The sequence below is a fragment of the Arachis ipaensis genome, chromosome B9 (assembly GCF_059453495.1).
Source record: "Arachis ipaensis isolate K30076 ecotype BB chromosome B9, ASM5945349v1, whole genome shotgun sequence".
NCBI classification, from domain to species: domain Eukaryota; kingdom Viridiplantae; phylum Streptophyta; class Magnoliopsida; order Fabales; family Fabaceae; genus Arachis; species Arachis ipaensis.
The window spans coordinates 22,678,148-22,697,084 of NC_142444.1; the positions used below are offsets into that span (position 1 = coordinate 22,678,148).

Here is an 18,937-nt window from a genome sequence, read left to right on the forward strand (position 1 = left end):
AAGTTTCGAGTTCATCAAAATTAAATTCTTATTCTAATCCTAAAATTTTTATTTATAGAAAATTCTAATAATTAAGAAATTACAATTATATATAATAACGGTCAAAAACCACTTGTGAAATCTTCTTTGTTAAATTTTTTTTTATTGAAAACTTGTTGTGTAGACACCCTTAGACAATTATAACTTCAATATGAAAAAGGACATAATTAAACACTTATCCAATATGTATTTGGAGCTTGATCTATAAAGCAATACGTTTTGTACTTGAAACTTGATCGAAGTCCAACAACTTTATCTTATTATTGTTTTGTAGAACATTGATTTATCAAAAACATTATTTTTTGATATAACACTACTTTTCGAAGAGGTTCATCTATGTTGGAGGACACGGGGATTATGGTTTTCTGATATGTGATTACAATAAATGGAGGCGCAATTTCTATGATATAACTTATCAGCAGTTTTATGCCTTTGCTTAGACTCATAAAAAGTATGATGACCAAGTCTTCTCGCAGATATTTCAATTTGTACATGCTGAATGTGAATATATTTAACTTGTAATTAGCTTCGAAATTTAGATTGATTTTGAGTAAAATGTATATTTGATCCAAAGTTTAGACTCATGGAGTCCATCCATGAAAACAACTTACACTATGGTAATCATGATCCTCGGCATTTAAAAGGAGGGCTCAGCATTATGTACACATGAAAACTATCAACTATGTCTAATCCATAATACATTTTATATAACCATTGCTCAGAGACCAAGAGTCTCCAAAACTAGATAAAAGAATGGGAACAAAAAATTGAAAATAAACCTAAAAAAAAAAAATCAGTATTCCGCTTTCTAAATTTCTATATCCTTTCGAGTTTCTTTCTAAAATAATCTTGTAGTCGCTTAATCTTTCCCAGCATCTGAACATTGTTATGATACTTAAAGTAGTCCTCGGCATTCATTAGCATTACAGTTATGTCATGCTTAACACTATCCACACTCCTATAATAATCATTCTTTAACCTTGCTTGAATCAGTTCGGGATGAAATTGAACGGTATACCTGTCATGAAAATCCAAAGATGAACAATAATTTAAAATTCCAAATTCAACCTTTATTCTTTTATTGGAATAAAATTGAAATTCCAATTGAAAAACTCTATGCACCCTGCAATCTTATTTGAAGGCCTTGAAGTTTCCGCAATAAAGATATAGAAAGAATAATGCTACGGTGAAGAGTGTTTTTTCAATGGAGTGAAGATTTATCTTTTTATAATAGAGAAAAATATTTAAAAAATAACACATTGTGTGCAATGAACACTCCCCTAAAAAATTTAGTTATAATCTTCACTCATCACCGGTGAAATTCCCATATAAAAAACATAGGAACGTTGGTCCTCTTCTTTCAACCAGATTTGAATTTCATATCGAAAAAAATTTGAGTGACCCACCTTGCATTGTACATCAGTTTTACATTCTCTCTACCATTGGATGAGATGAGGTTGGTGACCCCCCATGAGTCGCAAGTCCAATGGTGATAAAAATGTACAATGCAAAGTGACTTCATCTATGACGACTCCTTTGACTTTACTCTTAAGTTGTAAGCTTACCTGCTTGAAAAATCCGTCTTGTCAGTTATTTCCTCCAATGCCTGGATACTGTACTTATCCTGGATAAAGGGGGGGGGGGGGGGGGGGAAATAACAATAACAAGATTAATCAGCACGCGATAACTTTAAAAGGTTCTTCCTGTTTATTATTCCTAAAGTCAACATTAGGAACTTTGCTTAATCAATAACTAATCTGGGGCAAGCAAAACGAGAGAGGGTTAAAGAAACTTCATTTCTACTCACCCTGTGGTCTAATTTAGCAAAAAGAGACAGCAGCTTATCTCTAGTATCTTTGTCAATGTGGGGATGCACCCATCGAGTATCAGGATCATAAAGTTCCCACGGGCTGTGCTGATAGTTTGCTCCTGGTTCAGTCTTGTACTGGACCTGACACCTTAACCAAGGACTGTCAGGAAACTCAGGAGATTTGTCTTGTAGTGCCATAATTCTACCCTCCCACCAATTTCCACCACCATCTGAATCAGAATCCTTCCACCAGACCATGCATTTATCTCTCGAAGACCAACCTTGATTCATTGAAGCTTCATACCATGTTCTTTCAATAACAAAATCAGAGAAGTTAATCAGTTCAGGTAGAGTTAATTGAAATGATTTCCCTTCTGCTGGCGAAGAAGGATCGATAAATCGAAGTGTGAGTTTACAACAGCTATCCCCAGAACCCGGCTGAGCCGCATATTCAAGCTTGTCAACCTTGCAAATCTCAGAAGTACGTAGCCCTGAAAATGATCTCCATGGACCTGTTATGCTCAGCCCCATTAACTCGATGTACTCTTGATGTCCCTGCCAACCATATATAATCAGTAATTAGAAAGATATTAGAACACACAGTAGCTTAGTCAGATGTCATGCAGCGAAATAGCCGTGCAGCTGCAACACCTTAGGTTAACCAAACCAAGACATTTGCATGACAGTTAGCCTAACTATCAAGTCAAATGAGCCAAGGTTCTATGCTTAGGTCCTATACCTATACTTCTTTTATAACATTGTAATTTTCTATAAGTAGCATCCTATTTCTCATACTTAGCCAAATTTAATACAAAAAACACATTTTTATAGTTAAAAAAAATGTGATTCTAAACAGATTACAAGACAATCAATTAAGATCAAGAATGTAAAATGGGAAACAAATATTAGAAGCCTGCCTACCAAACAAAATAAAAAAGTAGTACCAGCTGTAATAAGGGAAAATAATGGTTACATAAGCTACCTGTCTCAAGTATACAACTTCATCGCCAAGTTGAGGTATATATCTGTAACCCTCCTCATGCTCTGAAAGCATCAGCCATGGCAATTTTTTGAAACGGCGATTTGACATCTTTCGGGTTAAAATACCAGGGTCAATGGAAACATATTCACGTCTGTTTCTGCTAGACCTTGTTCCTCGATGAAGTTGATCCGAACCTCTAATGGAAGAGCCTTCCAAACCGGATAAGGCCCTGGAATTTTGGCTCCCGCGAGTCTTAATCCTTATGTTCAAAGAACTTGGCTCATCAGAATTTGTCTTCATCCTGGTAGACCGTGTCCGACGTATTGTATCACTTACAACATCTGATTCACCATTTTCTGAATCAGATTGGTTGCTGAAAGTAGAAGTATGTTCTTCCCAATTACAAGCAAGGCCATCTGGATTGGCTTCACCTTTATATGACATTCTCCTTTCATGGGCATGATCATAACTTCTTCTGTCTGAATATGAATGCCGTAATTGTGGTGAACTTAATTTTATGTCATCTTCACCTTCTGGCCCATTGATAACTAGATTAGGGTCCATAACAGAGGAACTTCTAGAAACTACATCACCTCTAGCACCTATTGAAGCTCCATTAGAACTAACAATTTTCAGTCTGCAGGGACCTACATTGTCAGCTGAAATCTGCTTTTTCTTAATAACTATCTTCGTTGATTTCATAGGAGCTTTCATTTTGTGATCCAAAGAGTGACTTGAGGAAATATTAATTGTTTTCTGTGAGCCTTCCTTTTGTTTCTCAAATCCAGACTGGCCTTTATCTCCGTCATTCAACTTATTGTAACCACATGACAAGCCATCAACATTATAATGATCAGCTGACTCTTGATTAATCATGGAACCAGCAGCTTCTAATTTGTTAACCATATGCTCTGATCTGCAAATCATGGATGAAAAGACATTTGAATACAACAAAATCTTATTGCACTAGACAGGGTCGGCTACATAGATCAAACAACACCATTGCACCATATCATGTTAAAAATTACTGAACAAAGAAAAGGAAACAATGAAGCATTTTATTAAATTAGTGTCGGGCTTTACATACCCATTGGCATCGTGCTCAAGATGGCCATCAAATTCAGTATCAGTCTGCAATGCATCCTCTAATCTTGGAAGTGCATGTTTCTGTCTCCTTGTCTCCGTGTGATTTATAGAGGATTCAGCTTGTGTTCTATCACTACATTCATTTCTGTTATGGCTTTCAGGATGTTGAGCATTATTTACATCCATATAAGATAATGCTGGGTCTATAGAACTTTCTGGTAGAGTATTTTGAGTGCTTTCTTGGTGTCTAGAATACTCTGAATCACATAGCATATTGGAATGAGTCTCACATGATGGGGTTGTGTCCTCTAAAGGCACGGTCTTCTTTGAAAGTGAAAACTTAAGAACCAGTCGCCGTCTATTTTCGACATTTACTGGAGGCTCAGAATATACAGGTGACTTAACTACATTGGCAAACTCTTCCAAAGCTGGTCTTTTAAGTTCATCATGTTTACCATGCATTTTCCTCTCAGGTTCACTAATGTCGGAATCCTGTAAACTGTCTGATGATTCATCTTCATGATCATCATCATCTCCATCTGTAGATGTTTCACCAATTTGGGAGAACATATTCCGAGCATTCCGTGCAGCAGTTCTCTGGGGTCTCAATGCCTTAGCTTTGGAAGATTTCCGTTTTGATGATTTCAAGCTGCCTTTGGATTTCTTATTTCTGCTACTTCCAGAAGGATTTCCAACACACTCATTCAAATTCCTTTTCCGGACACGCCTTCCAGAAGAAGTCATTGCTTCAACCTGAAATGTCATGGTTAGATTACAAGTTGTGAATAAGATCGATCCAACAAAGATAAAGACCGAACTTACATCAACATTATGCTTTTTCCTTCTTGATCTACGAAGGCTATCCCTGTTTCCAGAGTCTTCACTGCTTTCTAGATCACTAGAAGAGATGGCACTAATGCTCCCTCGTTCAGCAGCACTGATATGATCCTCATTTACATTGTACTCAGAGTCATTATCATCACTTACAATCTCGTATTCTGGTTCCCAGAACACAGCATCAATGAATTCTGCTTGTGGCTCAACCATTCCTTCCAAATCTGGCAAAGGTAATACCTGGTAGTCCTGACCAACACTAAAATCAGGACCAACAGCATATTTTATCAATGAAGGACGCCACTCAATGCCAAGAGCACTGTGTCGACGCTGCTGAAATTGAGTCTGATAGGGCTCTGGATATGGCAACATACCTAGTATCATAGAATATCTATAAGAGATCTAGACTCAAAGTAGGCATTGCAGGAATATAAGAAATAAGAACATACTTGAATCACATAGGGGTTCCTGAATGTTTCTTCGGTGTGGAGGTAGTTGGGTCTCCTATAACCCAAAAAAAAATAAAAATAAAGTAAATAAAATATTAAATTATCAATTCTGTAAATAAAATAAATCATTTAGAGGGAGAGACATAAATGATTAATGTCAACCTGATCAAGAACATTTCCCTGAGTATCCTGAATAAGGGGACGATAATCACCAAGAAAGAACTGCCAGAAAAACCAAAGAGTCACTCAAAATGAATAACTTTCTGGAGCAAATATAGATAACAAATGTAGCAACACTGCCATATCAGACAACCTGATCATATTTGGCATCCTTCTGAGACTCCCCTTGACCTGTATTCACAAAATATATTTGACCAACATCATCTGAAAGCACAATAGACGTTCCATCCCTACAACAGACACAGAATAACAGATTAACATCAAAGATTGTTCATCAAATATGGATGCTATAAGACATGGTATTTGTGGGATGGAACATCCATCATTGGTAGTTTGCTCATCAAAGATACATGGTGCAGAAGGCATATCCACATACTTCATATAATAATAATTTAACCTATTAACTGTACAAAATCTTGAAAAAGGACGCTCATATAGGGTCATCCAGAAAACTACCATCGTCCATTAATAAAATCAAAGTATGAAAATTTGTTACTCAGATTGAACATGGAACTGCATAAGAGTAAACCATTATATATATGGCAAGATTAAGAATCATCCAAAATGTATTTAAGAAATAAAATGTTCATGAGTCGTTACATGACAGGCTGGACTCTCTAGAACAGTGGTTGGAAGTTTGAAACTTATTCCCCTCATTCTTATAAAAAGTTGAGTTTCATCACACAATAAAGTGGGCATGTGCCTTATCCACACTCCAAACCTGAAGGGCTCTTGCAAGAGGGATGTGTTTTTATTTTTTTCAATGTGGTCTTTTTGGGGGATCAATTACTAAGCCTCCACCTAAAGCAGTAAAAGACCTACCTCGAGTAGACATTACTCAGTATGTAGCTCTTAAGTAAATTTAATCTCTTCAGGTTAGTTAATATTTCGCTAAGAGAAGTTCCAATAAGTAGGGAAAAGCACGCAAAGGACACTGTTGTAAGCAATACCAGGTTATGATAATTACTGAATAACCTTCTGAGTCTATTTATTAAACCAGTATACCAATGAGGAATATCAGTTTCAGAACAGTACAATAGTGAAATAACAAATTAAGTAAAAGGGGAAAAATGAAGAAAACAATAGAGAACAAAGCCTGCGAACATAGGACCACTTCAACCTGCTAGCATTGTTCAATTTCAGTATGGCCCCACCCTGCTCTTACCCAGCAGATTGGATAGATCACCCAAAATCAGAGGGAATCAAGAGAATTCACTTATTCTTTCATAAATAACCTCGAGTTTTAATTCCTAAAAATGCTCATTTTAATAACAATTCTTTCACTGTTGGCTAGGGTCTCTACCACATTCATTATTACAAAAGTATGAACAAATTTTATAATACTTAAACAGGAAAAACCATAGACAAAAAAGAAAGTATTGAATTTACAAAATTAAGCAAGCTTAATAATAAATAAAAAATCCAGCAAATAAAGAAATCTTTAGACACTTACGGAGAAAACTTCCCATCAACCAACTTAAAACGTCCAAGTTCATATGTTTGAACAGGTACACCCTCCCATATCTTGAAAAAGAATATCAGAGAAGCAGCAAAATTAGATTATTCTATGTAAAGAACATGATAACACCAAGAGCGCAAAACAAAAGAAGCTTACATCCCACACAATAGTTCGACCATCATACCCAGCACTCATAGCTATCCGCGGGTTGAAAGGATGAACATCCAAAACGTAAGACTGCAAACCATTGAAAACTAAGCATTAGTCATGAAGGAAACTACAAAATTCAAATGAACATAAAACCAGGAATTGAAAAGGCAACGAAACATCAAATCCACAATAAGAACAAACACATTTTAAATTTGTCCCCCACCCCAAAATTAAGAACAGAAAGAGACAGTTGAGTTCGTGATTAGTCAACAGCAAGAGTAGAATTAACAGATATACGAAGACCAGACACAAGAAGAGATAAAAGAGAGAAAGAGAAGACAGAAGCCTGCTTTTTTTTTTGGGGGGGGGGGGGTGCTTACAGATGCTGAATGACCAGTCAAAGAGTGCACTAAGCTGCCATCAACTGCATTCCAAACACATATCCTGCAATCTTCAAGACGAAAAGACAAGTCTTCAGTTAAAGCAGTAATCGTGAAACTTATCAACCATGAAGTAACTAAAAAATTAGTATGCAGCAGGAGTACAAAAATCTGTTAGTAAATGAAAAGTCAAATGGATGATGGACTATCATGACATGACAACAATCAGGAAAATCTGAAGTTCACAGTGTTCCTAATGTGTGTGAATACTTAAACAAGAATTATCGAGGCTTGGGGGAATATTAACAGCAGCAATCAGTGATGCGAATGTCAGCAGATTAAAAAGAACCAAGACAACTGTCTCCAGGAGAAATGATCAGCAAACAATGCACGACACAAATTTAACCCATTCAATAATAGTCCTGCCAGTAAGCTGCATCATTTGGAACTGTTGGTAGTTAACACCAACACAGAGAGGTCCTTGAAAGAATGAAAAAACTATGGAGAGTGCATAAAAGTATCCCTAGGTCTACTGCAGTGGATCACATGCCAACAGCCAGCTATGCTATCTGAAGTAACTACCAGCTAGTTTCATATTCTGCCTTTGCATAGCTTGCTCAGCAAATTACCAAAAACTGCTCTATATATTCGCAACCACAGCAAGAGAATATCAGTTACTACATTCTCTCTAAGACTATCTCAGATTCTCCTCTTCTTTCAATAGACAACATTGGAAAAATGACACTTATCATATTTTAATTATAAGAATCGAATTTTCACGTACTAATGTCAACATAAGATGCCATCAATTTAATATGCGCGTAAACCAATTATGTTATTGTAAATTTTACAAGCTGTAATAGTTTTAGCTATTACAGTGCATTACCCATGATAGCGGCCAGTACAAAGCGATTGTCCAGGCTCCACACAATCATGTTGACACCACGGGGAGTAGGAAGGGGTCTCTGTCTAGGACCCCCTCGTGGAGGTTGAGGAGGCAAAGGTGGTGGTGGCACTTTCAGATGATATGCACGAACCCAGCGACCAACCTTTCCCTGAAATGGTAATAGGAAACTTAATGCATAATTGCTGGAAAACTATGGAACTGACAAACTGAACATGCCATGAAGATGCCCAAAATATTTCTGGAATATCAAACAGCAATATGATGTTGCAACTAAAAGTAAACCATGGTTAAATGATAAACTTATTTAAAGAAGCTCACATGAGATCTACGAGATCTAGGAACCCATATAATGGCACTTCCATCACGAGAGCAGGTAACTATGTTATCATGACAATACCTGAAAAAGTACAGTTCATGACATCAGCATGCAAAATATTTAGTAATGAAAACTGCGTACATTGAAACAAAGTGTAGTCAAAAGGCTACAGAAAATATATTTACCAGTAATTTCTGAGCTTCAAGTTATTTTCTTCTCTCCAAGGGTCAGCTGTCAAAAATTTTGAAGGCACAGAGCAACCACTGCATAGGGAAATTGTTAGGATAATAAGAACCTTTTCAAAATAAAATGTAAACAAATTGAAGTAAATCCAACTAGGAGAAGCTAACCTAAACTGCACATAATTAACATCATTCTCATGGCCCGCTAATACATCCATCTCATGTATTGGTTGTTCTGAGTCTTCCGAGTTGGACTTGAAAGCATTCCACACCTGCAAATAGCAATAAGTATTTATGGAAGACGAGGACATATCTAAGAGTCGCAAATGTATTTATGGAAGACAAAGACATATCTAAGAGCACATGTGTAAACCCACCCGGGCATAAGTATCAGAGCTACCAGTAACAAAAACAGTTCCATTTGCATTAAATGCACAACAAAGTATCTGATGGCTTTGTTGTCCATTACTTGAGGATGGTACATTAGCTGGTGCGCCACTGCTCCTCCCTGCAAAACTTGCTAATTCTTCAAACAATCCAAATGATCGTTGATCAACAAGAGTAACTTTTCAAATTTTTTTTTTAATTATTTATATTTCTGAAGAAAAACAGTCAACTCCTACAACATTAACTCTGAGAGCACTAGCAATGTTAATAGGAGGAGAACTCAGCTCAATAAAAGTAGAACTTCTTGTGACACCATTGATTAAATTAAACATAAAAGCAATTATCACAGTCAACAACTACGAGCACTGATCTGACAGGTTTAAGCAATAAAACTTTGATTGAAATGTTCAAACTTGCATAATTTCAGTTTAAACCACAAAATATAATTCAATATATATTCGTAAAATATAGCATTCATTCAAAGTAATAAATAGTTTAATATAAAAGAAGTTTTAGACTGGATTAGGTGTTAATAGAATCTCTTTGATCCAACTCCAATCTTGAACACATTATAGCACCACATTAAATTTAGTATCATAATAAAGCAAAATTCAGACCACATCTAGATCTATCGACATATTTAGAAACAATGATCTGACCAGTTACAGCATCCGATGGTCGTGGCAGGTATATTCGTGGTTTCTTTTGCGAGTGCCTTGCGTCCCATATTCTACAAGTCCCATCATCTGATGCCCTGCATCCATCAGAAGTAGTAACGACATAACAATCCATTTTTTGGGGTTCACAAAAAAAAAAGGCAAAAGCAAGAATTGATATGTTCAAAGGTATTAGGGTCAGTGCCTGGACCAGTGATTGACCAAATTGGTGGTATATACATAGACATTAGGATAATGTATCTGTGCAAAATCATATCAACATATCACACCAAATGACTACATGTTAACCATTATTTCCCATTCTACTGGCTGAAAGTTATTATATACACAATCAAACTTTTTTATATAGAACAAGTTAAAAAAAATTATTTAGCACATTTTGAGGGAAAAGAATACCATTGCCAAGAAAGATATTAAGAGGGTGGTGAACAAAGCAATAGCTAGAGCATTCAATAATTCTACAAAACCTTAAGCACTACAGAAGAGAATATAAGTATTTGCAGGCTTCCAAAAGGTAATAAAACAGCCAAGGGACCCAAACCGATTCACAATATGGACAAAGAGGGTAAACTCTAGTTAGAAACAACATATCAAGAAAGGTAGAAGAGTTAGTATCACAAGATACTTAATGAAGGACACTGGCCTGTTTTACACCAGAAAGGAGGACCAAAACTTCAAATTTCATCAAAGGACCCCCAAAGTTCAAGGTAAAAGAAACATTGGAAAGGATTGATAATAGTTAAGCACATGCTAAGCCCTACCAGCCATTCAATATTCTTAACAATAAAGTTAGGAAAGGATTTGCAAATCCTATCTTAAATTAACAAACAAAAACACATTTTATGTATCTTGCTTCTTGCAAAAAAAATGATAGGGAAAGAGAACGAAACATAAATCATGATATTCAGGCTGAGTAGATAAAAAGGAGACATCTCACGTCATTTGTAATGAAGAAAAGAGTATCAGTGAAACTGTAAGGAAAATTTGACTACGCTCCTAAATAGTGATGTTGCATGGAACTAAATGCTTGACCACAAAAACCAACTACAAAAAATAGTTTAATGTAGCAAAATGAAGATGTTTAGCTAAGACTGAATACACTAAAATAATAGTGATGTTGCGTGGAACTAAATGCTTGACCACAAAAACCAACTACAAAAAATAGTTTAATGTAGCAAAATGAAGATGTTTAGCGAAGACTGAATACACTAAACATAATAGTATTGGAGATGAATTTATTAGAGAGAAAACATTTGCATAGTATCTATTTTAGAAAAAAAATGGTAGAATGAGAAACCAATAAGTTTGAGCATGTGCGGAAAAGGCCTATAGAAACTCCAGTAAGGAGAGCAGGTCAACTATATGTGAAACTTTCAGATTGCGTAAAGATAGACATGATTTACATGAGAACACATGGTAACGACAACAGGAATTTCAGTTGAAGAAAGAGACAGAGACAGGGTTTTAGCCTCAGGAAAAGTATTGCAGTTACAATGTTGGCTACAGTATGTGATGGCCATAACAGAAAAGACCAACAGGTGCCACGGGTTGGAGCAGATAACTTCCACACCATGAATTCTGCAGCCATAGCACTGATATTGGCACAATTGACAACTAAAAATAACACTGTCCGATGTTTACTGACATGGATCTGAAATATGACAATGTTAATGCTTATCTAATGAGTAAAAGCCAACACACTGTGACTCAGGTATGGTACCAAATTAACCATACCCTTTGCATCAATGCCTAGTGGGAGAAAAAAAGAAGGGGAAAGGAGTCCCTGCATTTTCATGAATGGATGTGGCAGGATTCATTTTAGAACTTCATTATTTGTATTGTGAATTGACAAGTTTGTATCATTTATATGGAATTGGACCAATTCCAATAATTCGTGATTCATGGCCATGCCCAATTTAGTCTTGTTTTTGTATTGCTGGGATGACGACTTGAATCAGATAATACAAACAACTATGATGTCCCTAATACGCGTGTGGGTGCGGGGATTCAAAACAAGATCTCATCTGTTTTAATTAACACTTAGTTTGGAATTGTTGGTAAGTGTTGCTTGCACCGTACACAACCCTACACCTGTTTGACAAAATCAACTGCCATTTCCCTTTGGGAGTAGCAAAAAGGCAAAATATTCATGGCATGCAGTATATGCCTTGTTTGGAGGGTTAGGAAGGTATATTCACCCACCTTTAATGATGGGCTTTTGAGGCAAGCAAATTTTATAGAATAATATTAAGACATTTGACCTCTATTAGTGCAAAGCTTGTGGTCTTTTTAGAGGACTTTCCACTTGAAACGTATTGAGAGTTTGGAAAGGTAGGTACATTGATAGCATTTTCTTTTGTTTGTATTTTGCTCTTGCAAGGAGGATTTCTTATCCTAACATCTTGTATTACTCTTCTCTACAATTTAACAGTAGTCTTTTATCAGTATATATAAAGATTTCCTTGAATACCTTGCTTGTATAAGGGTACTGTTACACCTTTCATAATTAAAAGTTAAAATGAATTTAATAAAAACTACTTCTAGAAAATTATTAATTTGAATTAGTGGGACATGTGGCAAATACTACATCACAACTAAGATAAGGAAACCAATACCCTTGAATATCATAGGTAACACCATTTACAATTTTTTTTTCTTTTTGGATTAAAATAATCAATTTGAAACAAGACAGATGAAGCACAATAATCATGGATAAAGTATAGAATGAAGCAACAACTCCTAAAATGGACTTACGATAGCAGCTCATATGCATTGGGTCTGGGACTAAATGCAATAGTATTAACAGCCCCAGTATGTCCCCGTAAAACTGATATCGGCATCCCATTCGGTAAGTGCCACTGTTTTAATGTAAACATTAATTTTTAGTTGATTGTGTTATCCAAGGAAAAGCATAAATTAAGATATGCTACTTACAACTCGAATCACAAAATCATTTGATGCAGATGCTACCAAAGCATTGTTTGAGCTTACAGCCAAGTCAGTGATATCACCCTTCAGTACAAACAGTAACAAGAGAAGATTAAACGATAGCAACAGGAAGACAAATTTATACAAATTACATCTGTGTAACACTGTAACTGTACTCATAACTCACTTCATGTCCACGGCAACTAGCTAAACAAAATGCAGTTTCCATAGACCAAATCTTGACAAGACGATCATCTGAACCACTGATAACATATCTACCTGATCGATCAAATATAGCTGCCAGAGAAAAAAATTCTTTTTAACTATTCAACAGGGAGTTAAGCTACTGAAATTATTACCTATATTTCTCAAAGTGTTAATAATTATCAAAAACATATTTAACTCCAAGAAGAGAAAGCAGCAGTTATCCCAAAATAAAAAATAAAAACATTGAAATAAACTTTTATAGATGTTATGTGATTGATGTCTAGATGTCTGATTGATGGCTTCATGATAATTAATGAACACGACCTCACCAATGCCATGCCCATAAAACCACCATATTAATAGCAAATATACAGGATTATGCCATACCACAATAGACAGCAACACGGTGCCCCCTTAACTTTTTAATATTTTGCATCTTTTGCACCAAAGTTGATGGTTTGGCAATAGCATAACATACAGAGCGAATAGATGGAGCACGATGGTGTTTTGCAAAACCACCACCTATTTCCCTCAAGCTCAACCCCTGAACCTGATTAGCCTCCATGTGTGGCCAACGCAAGTAAACTGGAGGGGGCTTAATTTGCCTGTCTGTTGTTTCTCTGTCAACTGTACACACAGATTAAAACAAAAATAAATGGATAAATGTCCCATTCATCCACAGATCTTATCAAGTGCATTCTGAATGTTCTAAGCTAAACACAACTATCAAATGAAGTATTTAAACATTCAGCATCATGGACCTTTGCCCATTTATAAATTACACACAAAGATTACATAACACATTCTCTAGAACCATTCTTATTGGAGTCACTAAAGTTATCACCATAAACTGTATTCCAAGAAGAAAACATGAATTTCAGAGGTTCATTTATTCAATTATGAATTCTGCAAAACAGAAAATGAAATTTTTGAATAATAAATACCCTTCAAATCTAGACACTTGTGTAGCCCTAGCACATTAGATCCCTTTCTCGATATTCCACAGAACAAGAAAGGTAAATCATGATGAAATATAAAGACATCACTAAGACATTGTAATATCACAGGCTTTTATGTCAGTGTACCAAAGTAAGAAACTATAGAGCTAAGATTGAATAAGAAACTAGAGTTAAGATCAAATAATTAACTAGTGAAAATAGATTACTATACCATCCAAAAGTGAAAATGAACCATATCCAAGTAGAGTAGGAACATCAGCTGCATTAGGACTACTTCCTCCAACTTTTCCATGCAAAGGATGAGCCATATTCAGCATTAATTGTTTCAGAAGCTTTACCAAGTGATCCTTAGCTATGTGAGGATACCTAGTAGTTACAAAGAATCACCAATAATTAATGACGCACATGTAATATTAAGAAGTAGCCATTAACAAGTCAATACAGATTTCCAAACAAAATGAATGCAGTTATTTGACTAAAAGATGTAGCAATTAGAAATGCCATTTCCATGTAATATCTAAACAGCGTTACCTCTACCAGTAAAAAATATCAATCACCCTCCTCCACCATAGGTACTTTTCCTTCTTTTTTTTTTTTGTGTGTGTGTGTGCGTGTTTCTGTTGTTGAGAGAGAAAGGGGGGGGGGGGGGGGGGAGAATACTCCAATACTGAGCTCCAAAGGAATGAAAAGGGAAAAGAAATGACTCAATCAAAGTTCGAATAACATGAATCTCTCAAGCGAACTTGCATCAACCATAGAACATACCCTCTAAATGTTAGTCACTTGTTGATAATTTTTATAATAGTCCATCAGATTGAGAGTGACAGTCAACTACTTAGAGATAACTATACCAAAAAGTGCCATATAATGACTACATATTTAAATAAAGAAAACATAGTGACATATTTATAGGAATCACTTTCATCCTATTAAGCAAAGCAAGAGGTCGAGTTGTCAAGAATATAGAAGCATATACAATTTTGAAGAACCTTTACAGAAGTCTGGTTAAGAAATAAGATTAATCTTCCAAGAAAAGTTGTTTTTCTTTCTCATTAAGATTTTAATTGTAAGCTGTTTTGAACACAGAATACACTAATCAAACACATGCTCTACATGACTAAACCTCCAATCTCATTTTCAGAAATAAAACAGCAATAACACCATCAAAATATTCCATCTCGATCTTCAATATGGTTACTTGACGATTTGTATATAAATCAAAACTACCTTTCCAGCAAATTATTGTAACTCAAAGGAAAAGAGATGCCATCGTCATCTTCAGCAGCATCCTCACCAGGTAAACCACTTCTTGAATACCAAGCATGATATCTTCTTGGTAGAAGCTGATGCTCTTGGAGTTCATTCCAGAACTGCAGCAAAGTCTTCTGGCATGGCCCAGCAGACAAAAAGTGCATAATCAAAAAGTAAACTTCCCGCAGGTCTATATCTATATCAGTCCGAATAGCATGGCTGACACCTCCCACATCCTTGAGGGATCGGGCCATCTCATTCATCTGGCTCGAAACACTCAAAGGTGCAACAGTCTGGGAAGATACACCACCCAAAGGTTTGCACTTCCGCAAATCCATGATTGCCAAACAACCTACCAACAAAAGAAAGAACAAACAAACAAACAGTACATTACAGCACTGATCACGCCACAAATTAACAACATTCATAGTAGCATCAACTCATAAGCATATTTTAGTTTCAAATCTAAAATCCATTAGACTGAAAACAAGATTCCTTATTTTCCTTTTCCTCATTCTTAAAGCATAGCCATAGAGAAATCAAGAGACTATTCCAAATCTAAATGAAGTCACAGGTTAAGTACCAAGAAATCGAAATTGCAACTTGCAACCGAACGAGACGCTCCAGACACTAGAGAGAAAGAACCAGCATAACCAAACCAAACAGTACAAACCATAAAAACAAACTAACAGAAAATATGAACAGACAAAAAAATTTCCAAAAAAGCGGGTTTTCGGGAAAGATTCTGAAAGACCTGTGGAACGGTTACAGTTGAAGATATGAAGAAGTGTTGCACTTTCAGAGGTTACCAAAGTGCATTTGGGAATTAAAAGAGAGCACAACACAGATTTTAAGGGGCACCGAATCCGAAAAAGTAAAACAAAACGAAAGCTTTGTTCTACTAATAAATTGATTAGCTTCAAAAAGAGAACAATCTTTTATGTAAGTGTTTCTAAAAAAAGCCGAGAATTAATAACAGTCCAAGATATGAAATATCAGAAATACAGAGAATTTAGCTGGGTCTTGGTAACTTACCTTTTATCACATTGGATGTGCTGGGAATTGGGTAAGCGAATGAATTGATTTAGGTTGAATTTGAGTGCTAAGAAAATAAAAGTAATAATAAATGAAATGGAAAAAACTTTAATTCGTATTTGGAATTTGAGCTGGGGATGGAGGGGGGATGAGTTTTGATCCCTTTTTCGGTGTCCGCGACGGAGCCACGATGGTGGCCGAAAGTGAAAAGGGATTTAATATTATTTTTTATTTTCTTTAAAAATATTTTGGAGGAAATATGTGGGACTAATCTATAGTGGAAAAATTAAAACCGGAATAAAAAATTGTCTTCTTTTGCTGCTGAAGGACTTGAATGAAAAGGTTCCAATTCGACCGGTCTTAGGCGCACACTAGACAGGGTGGTGAAAAATTTTGACAAATCGGTCACCACAAATCAAATAAATCAAATAATAAAGACTAAAGAGTAAGGTTTTTTTATATCTATGCTTCTATATGACTATATCTAGGCTTCGATATCTATACCCTATATTTTAAGAGTAAATCACAAATAAATTCCTACTTTTTATCTTGAAAATAAATAAATTATCGATTAACTAAAAAAAATATGTTAAAAAAGTTATTAAAATTTTTCTGGTCCGTTAGTTGTCAATGTTTAGGAATATAAATAAAATATGTTATTAGATTATTATATTAAAAAATTTAGACTAATGATTTATTTAGGTTAATTTTTTAAAAAAAAATTAGAATTATCTTTTTTAAAAGATCTTATAAAAAAATAAAAATAATGATATGTTTGAATATTTTATACAAAAATATCTTTTTATTTATCAATTATATTTGTATATAACAATATAAAAATATTTTTTATGTTTATTATATAAAAAAAATATTTTTATTTTTCTAGTGTTTTTATTTTTTTACTAAAAATTTACTAAACACCTTAAAAAATAAAAAAATATTTTATTAAAAAAATATTTTTTTATTAATTTAATAACATCCAAACAAACAATAAAAAAATGAGTTTATGACTAAGTAATAGTCAAAAATAATAAATTCTAATAACTCCTATCTAGCATTTCTATAATTAAAAATATGGTTTAGCTAATATGTGCCATGAGGGGATAGAATAAGCTTACTGAAAGTTTTAAATGTTTTCATTTAATAAATCTAGAATAAATGCATTGAAAACTTAAATTTTTTATATTTTTGATAAAAACTTTCTTGTTTTGTAATCTTAACATGTGCCCTAAGGACACATAATAGAAAAATTCTTAAAAGTATAAAAATATCTCTCACTTTTTAAAATGTGAGACATCTAAATCTTTTTAGAAGACTGATTTGTCTTTACATATTTTGGATGAAAAGACCTAAATATCTAATATTTTAAGAGATGAAGAATATTTTTGTATTTTTAATTAATCAAAAAATTATTTATCTTTAAATTAAGAAGTTAGGAATCTATTTCTCTCTCTCATAAAAACATAAAAAGAATTGATATATAAATTTTCTTTTTTAAATTTCTTTTATTATATGTAATCAATAATAAAATATTTTGCTAACTCTAAACTTAATCAATAAAGCTAGGTGTCCAATCGATTTTTTAATAAGTTTTCAACTAAATCTTCGCGTGCTTTCTTCCTCTTTTTCTTTCTCCTCTTCCTTCCTTCGTTAGTGTCGTCATTGTCTTCTTTTGCGCGCTCCATTCTTCAACATTGGTGGTCGCTACCGCCATCTTCGTCGCTGCCACCACCACCGACTTCTTCTTCTTTCTCTTTCTCTTTCTCTTCCTCTTCTTGTTGTTGTTGTTATTATTATTTAATTTTTTCTCCTTTTTTTTTTCTCCTTATCCTCCTTTATTATCATCATCATTGTCTTCATCATCTTCTTCTCCTATATATGTTCAGAAAATTAGAGCATAGAAATTTTGATGGACAATACAGAAATTTCAATTCACAGCACAAATTTTTTTTAAAAACTACATGCTTAAAACATTGACACCAACCAACAAAATACACACAACACAAATTTTTGGTATATAACAAAAATTTTTGTATATAACACAAAAATTTTGGTGTATAGTACAGAAATTTTTGGAGGACCACATACTCAAAACATTAACTCACTCAACTAACAAAATACATTCGTAACAAAAAAATTGTGCTATATGTAAAAATTTCTATACCATATCAATAAATTTATTTTATGTGCAAAAAGTTTTGTGTTATATACAAAAATTTATGTGCAAAAACGCAAAAAAAAAAAAATAATGGCATACATGTGCGCATTTTTTTTCACTAAACTTGTGTCAATTTAGCTGGACTTAATTACAAAAATGTTTAAAAACATCAACGAAACTTAAATCCATATTTTAGTATAACATATTAACATTTGTGTCAATTTAGCTGGACTTAATTACAAAAATGTTTAAAAACATCAACGAAACTTAAATCCATATTTTAGTATAACATATTAACATATCGATAAAGTATTCTATGAAACTCTTAAATTATTATCTTATAGATTCATTGTACTTTATGATCTTATATTTACCCATTTTCAATAAAGCCTTTTATATTTTTAAAGAATTTAATTTCAATACACTATCAATGTAAAGTAATTTCACACATAGACCTAATTACATAATAATATATTAAAAAAATTATTTTTTTATATTAACAACATAAATAATTTAACAAAACAGATGTAATTGAATGACTGTAATTAAACTCATTTTTAA

The 18,937-nt window shown here is 34.1% G+C and overlaps 1 protein-coding gene across 1 annotated transcript; it reads right to left on the minus strand.

Annotated features, from left to right (window-relative positions):
- Window positions 1–654: 654 nt before the first annotated feature.
- On the minus strand, window positions 655–16,550 carry LOC107617790 (uncharacterized). The gene is made up of 25 exons (XM_088497857.1): window positions 16,219–16,550; window positions 15,160–15,535; window positions 14,144–14,298; window positions 13,361–13,600; window positions 12,954–13,063; window positions 12,773–12,850; window positions 12,593–12,696; window positions 9,821–9,915; window positions 9,152–9,282; window positions 8,943–9,046; window positions 8,778–8,855; window positions 8,595–8,673; window positions 8,256–8,424; window positions 7,370–7,440; window positions 6,996–7,076; window positions 6,834–6,904; window positions 5,514–5,610; window positions 5,363–5,422; window positions 5,201–5,255; window positions 4,740–5,125; window positions 3,919–4,670; window positions 2,832–3,747; window positions 1,847–2,404; window positions 1,605–1,663; window positions 655–1,057 (listed from the first exon to the last, which is right to left on the minus strand). Exons 2-25 carry the CDS (start codon window positions 15,519–15,521, stop codon window positions 856–858), a joined length of 5,013 nt encoding a protein of 1,670 aa, XP_088353983.1. The 5' UTR covers window positions 15,522–15,535; window positions 16,219–16,550; the 3' UTR covers window positions 655–855.
- Between the last annotated feature and the right edge of the window lie 2,387 nt (window positions 16,551–18,937).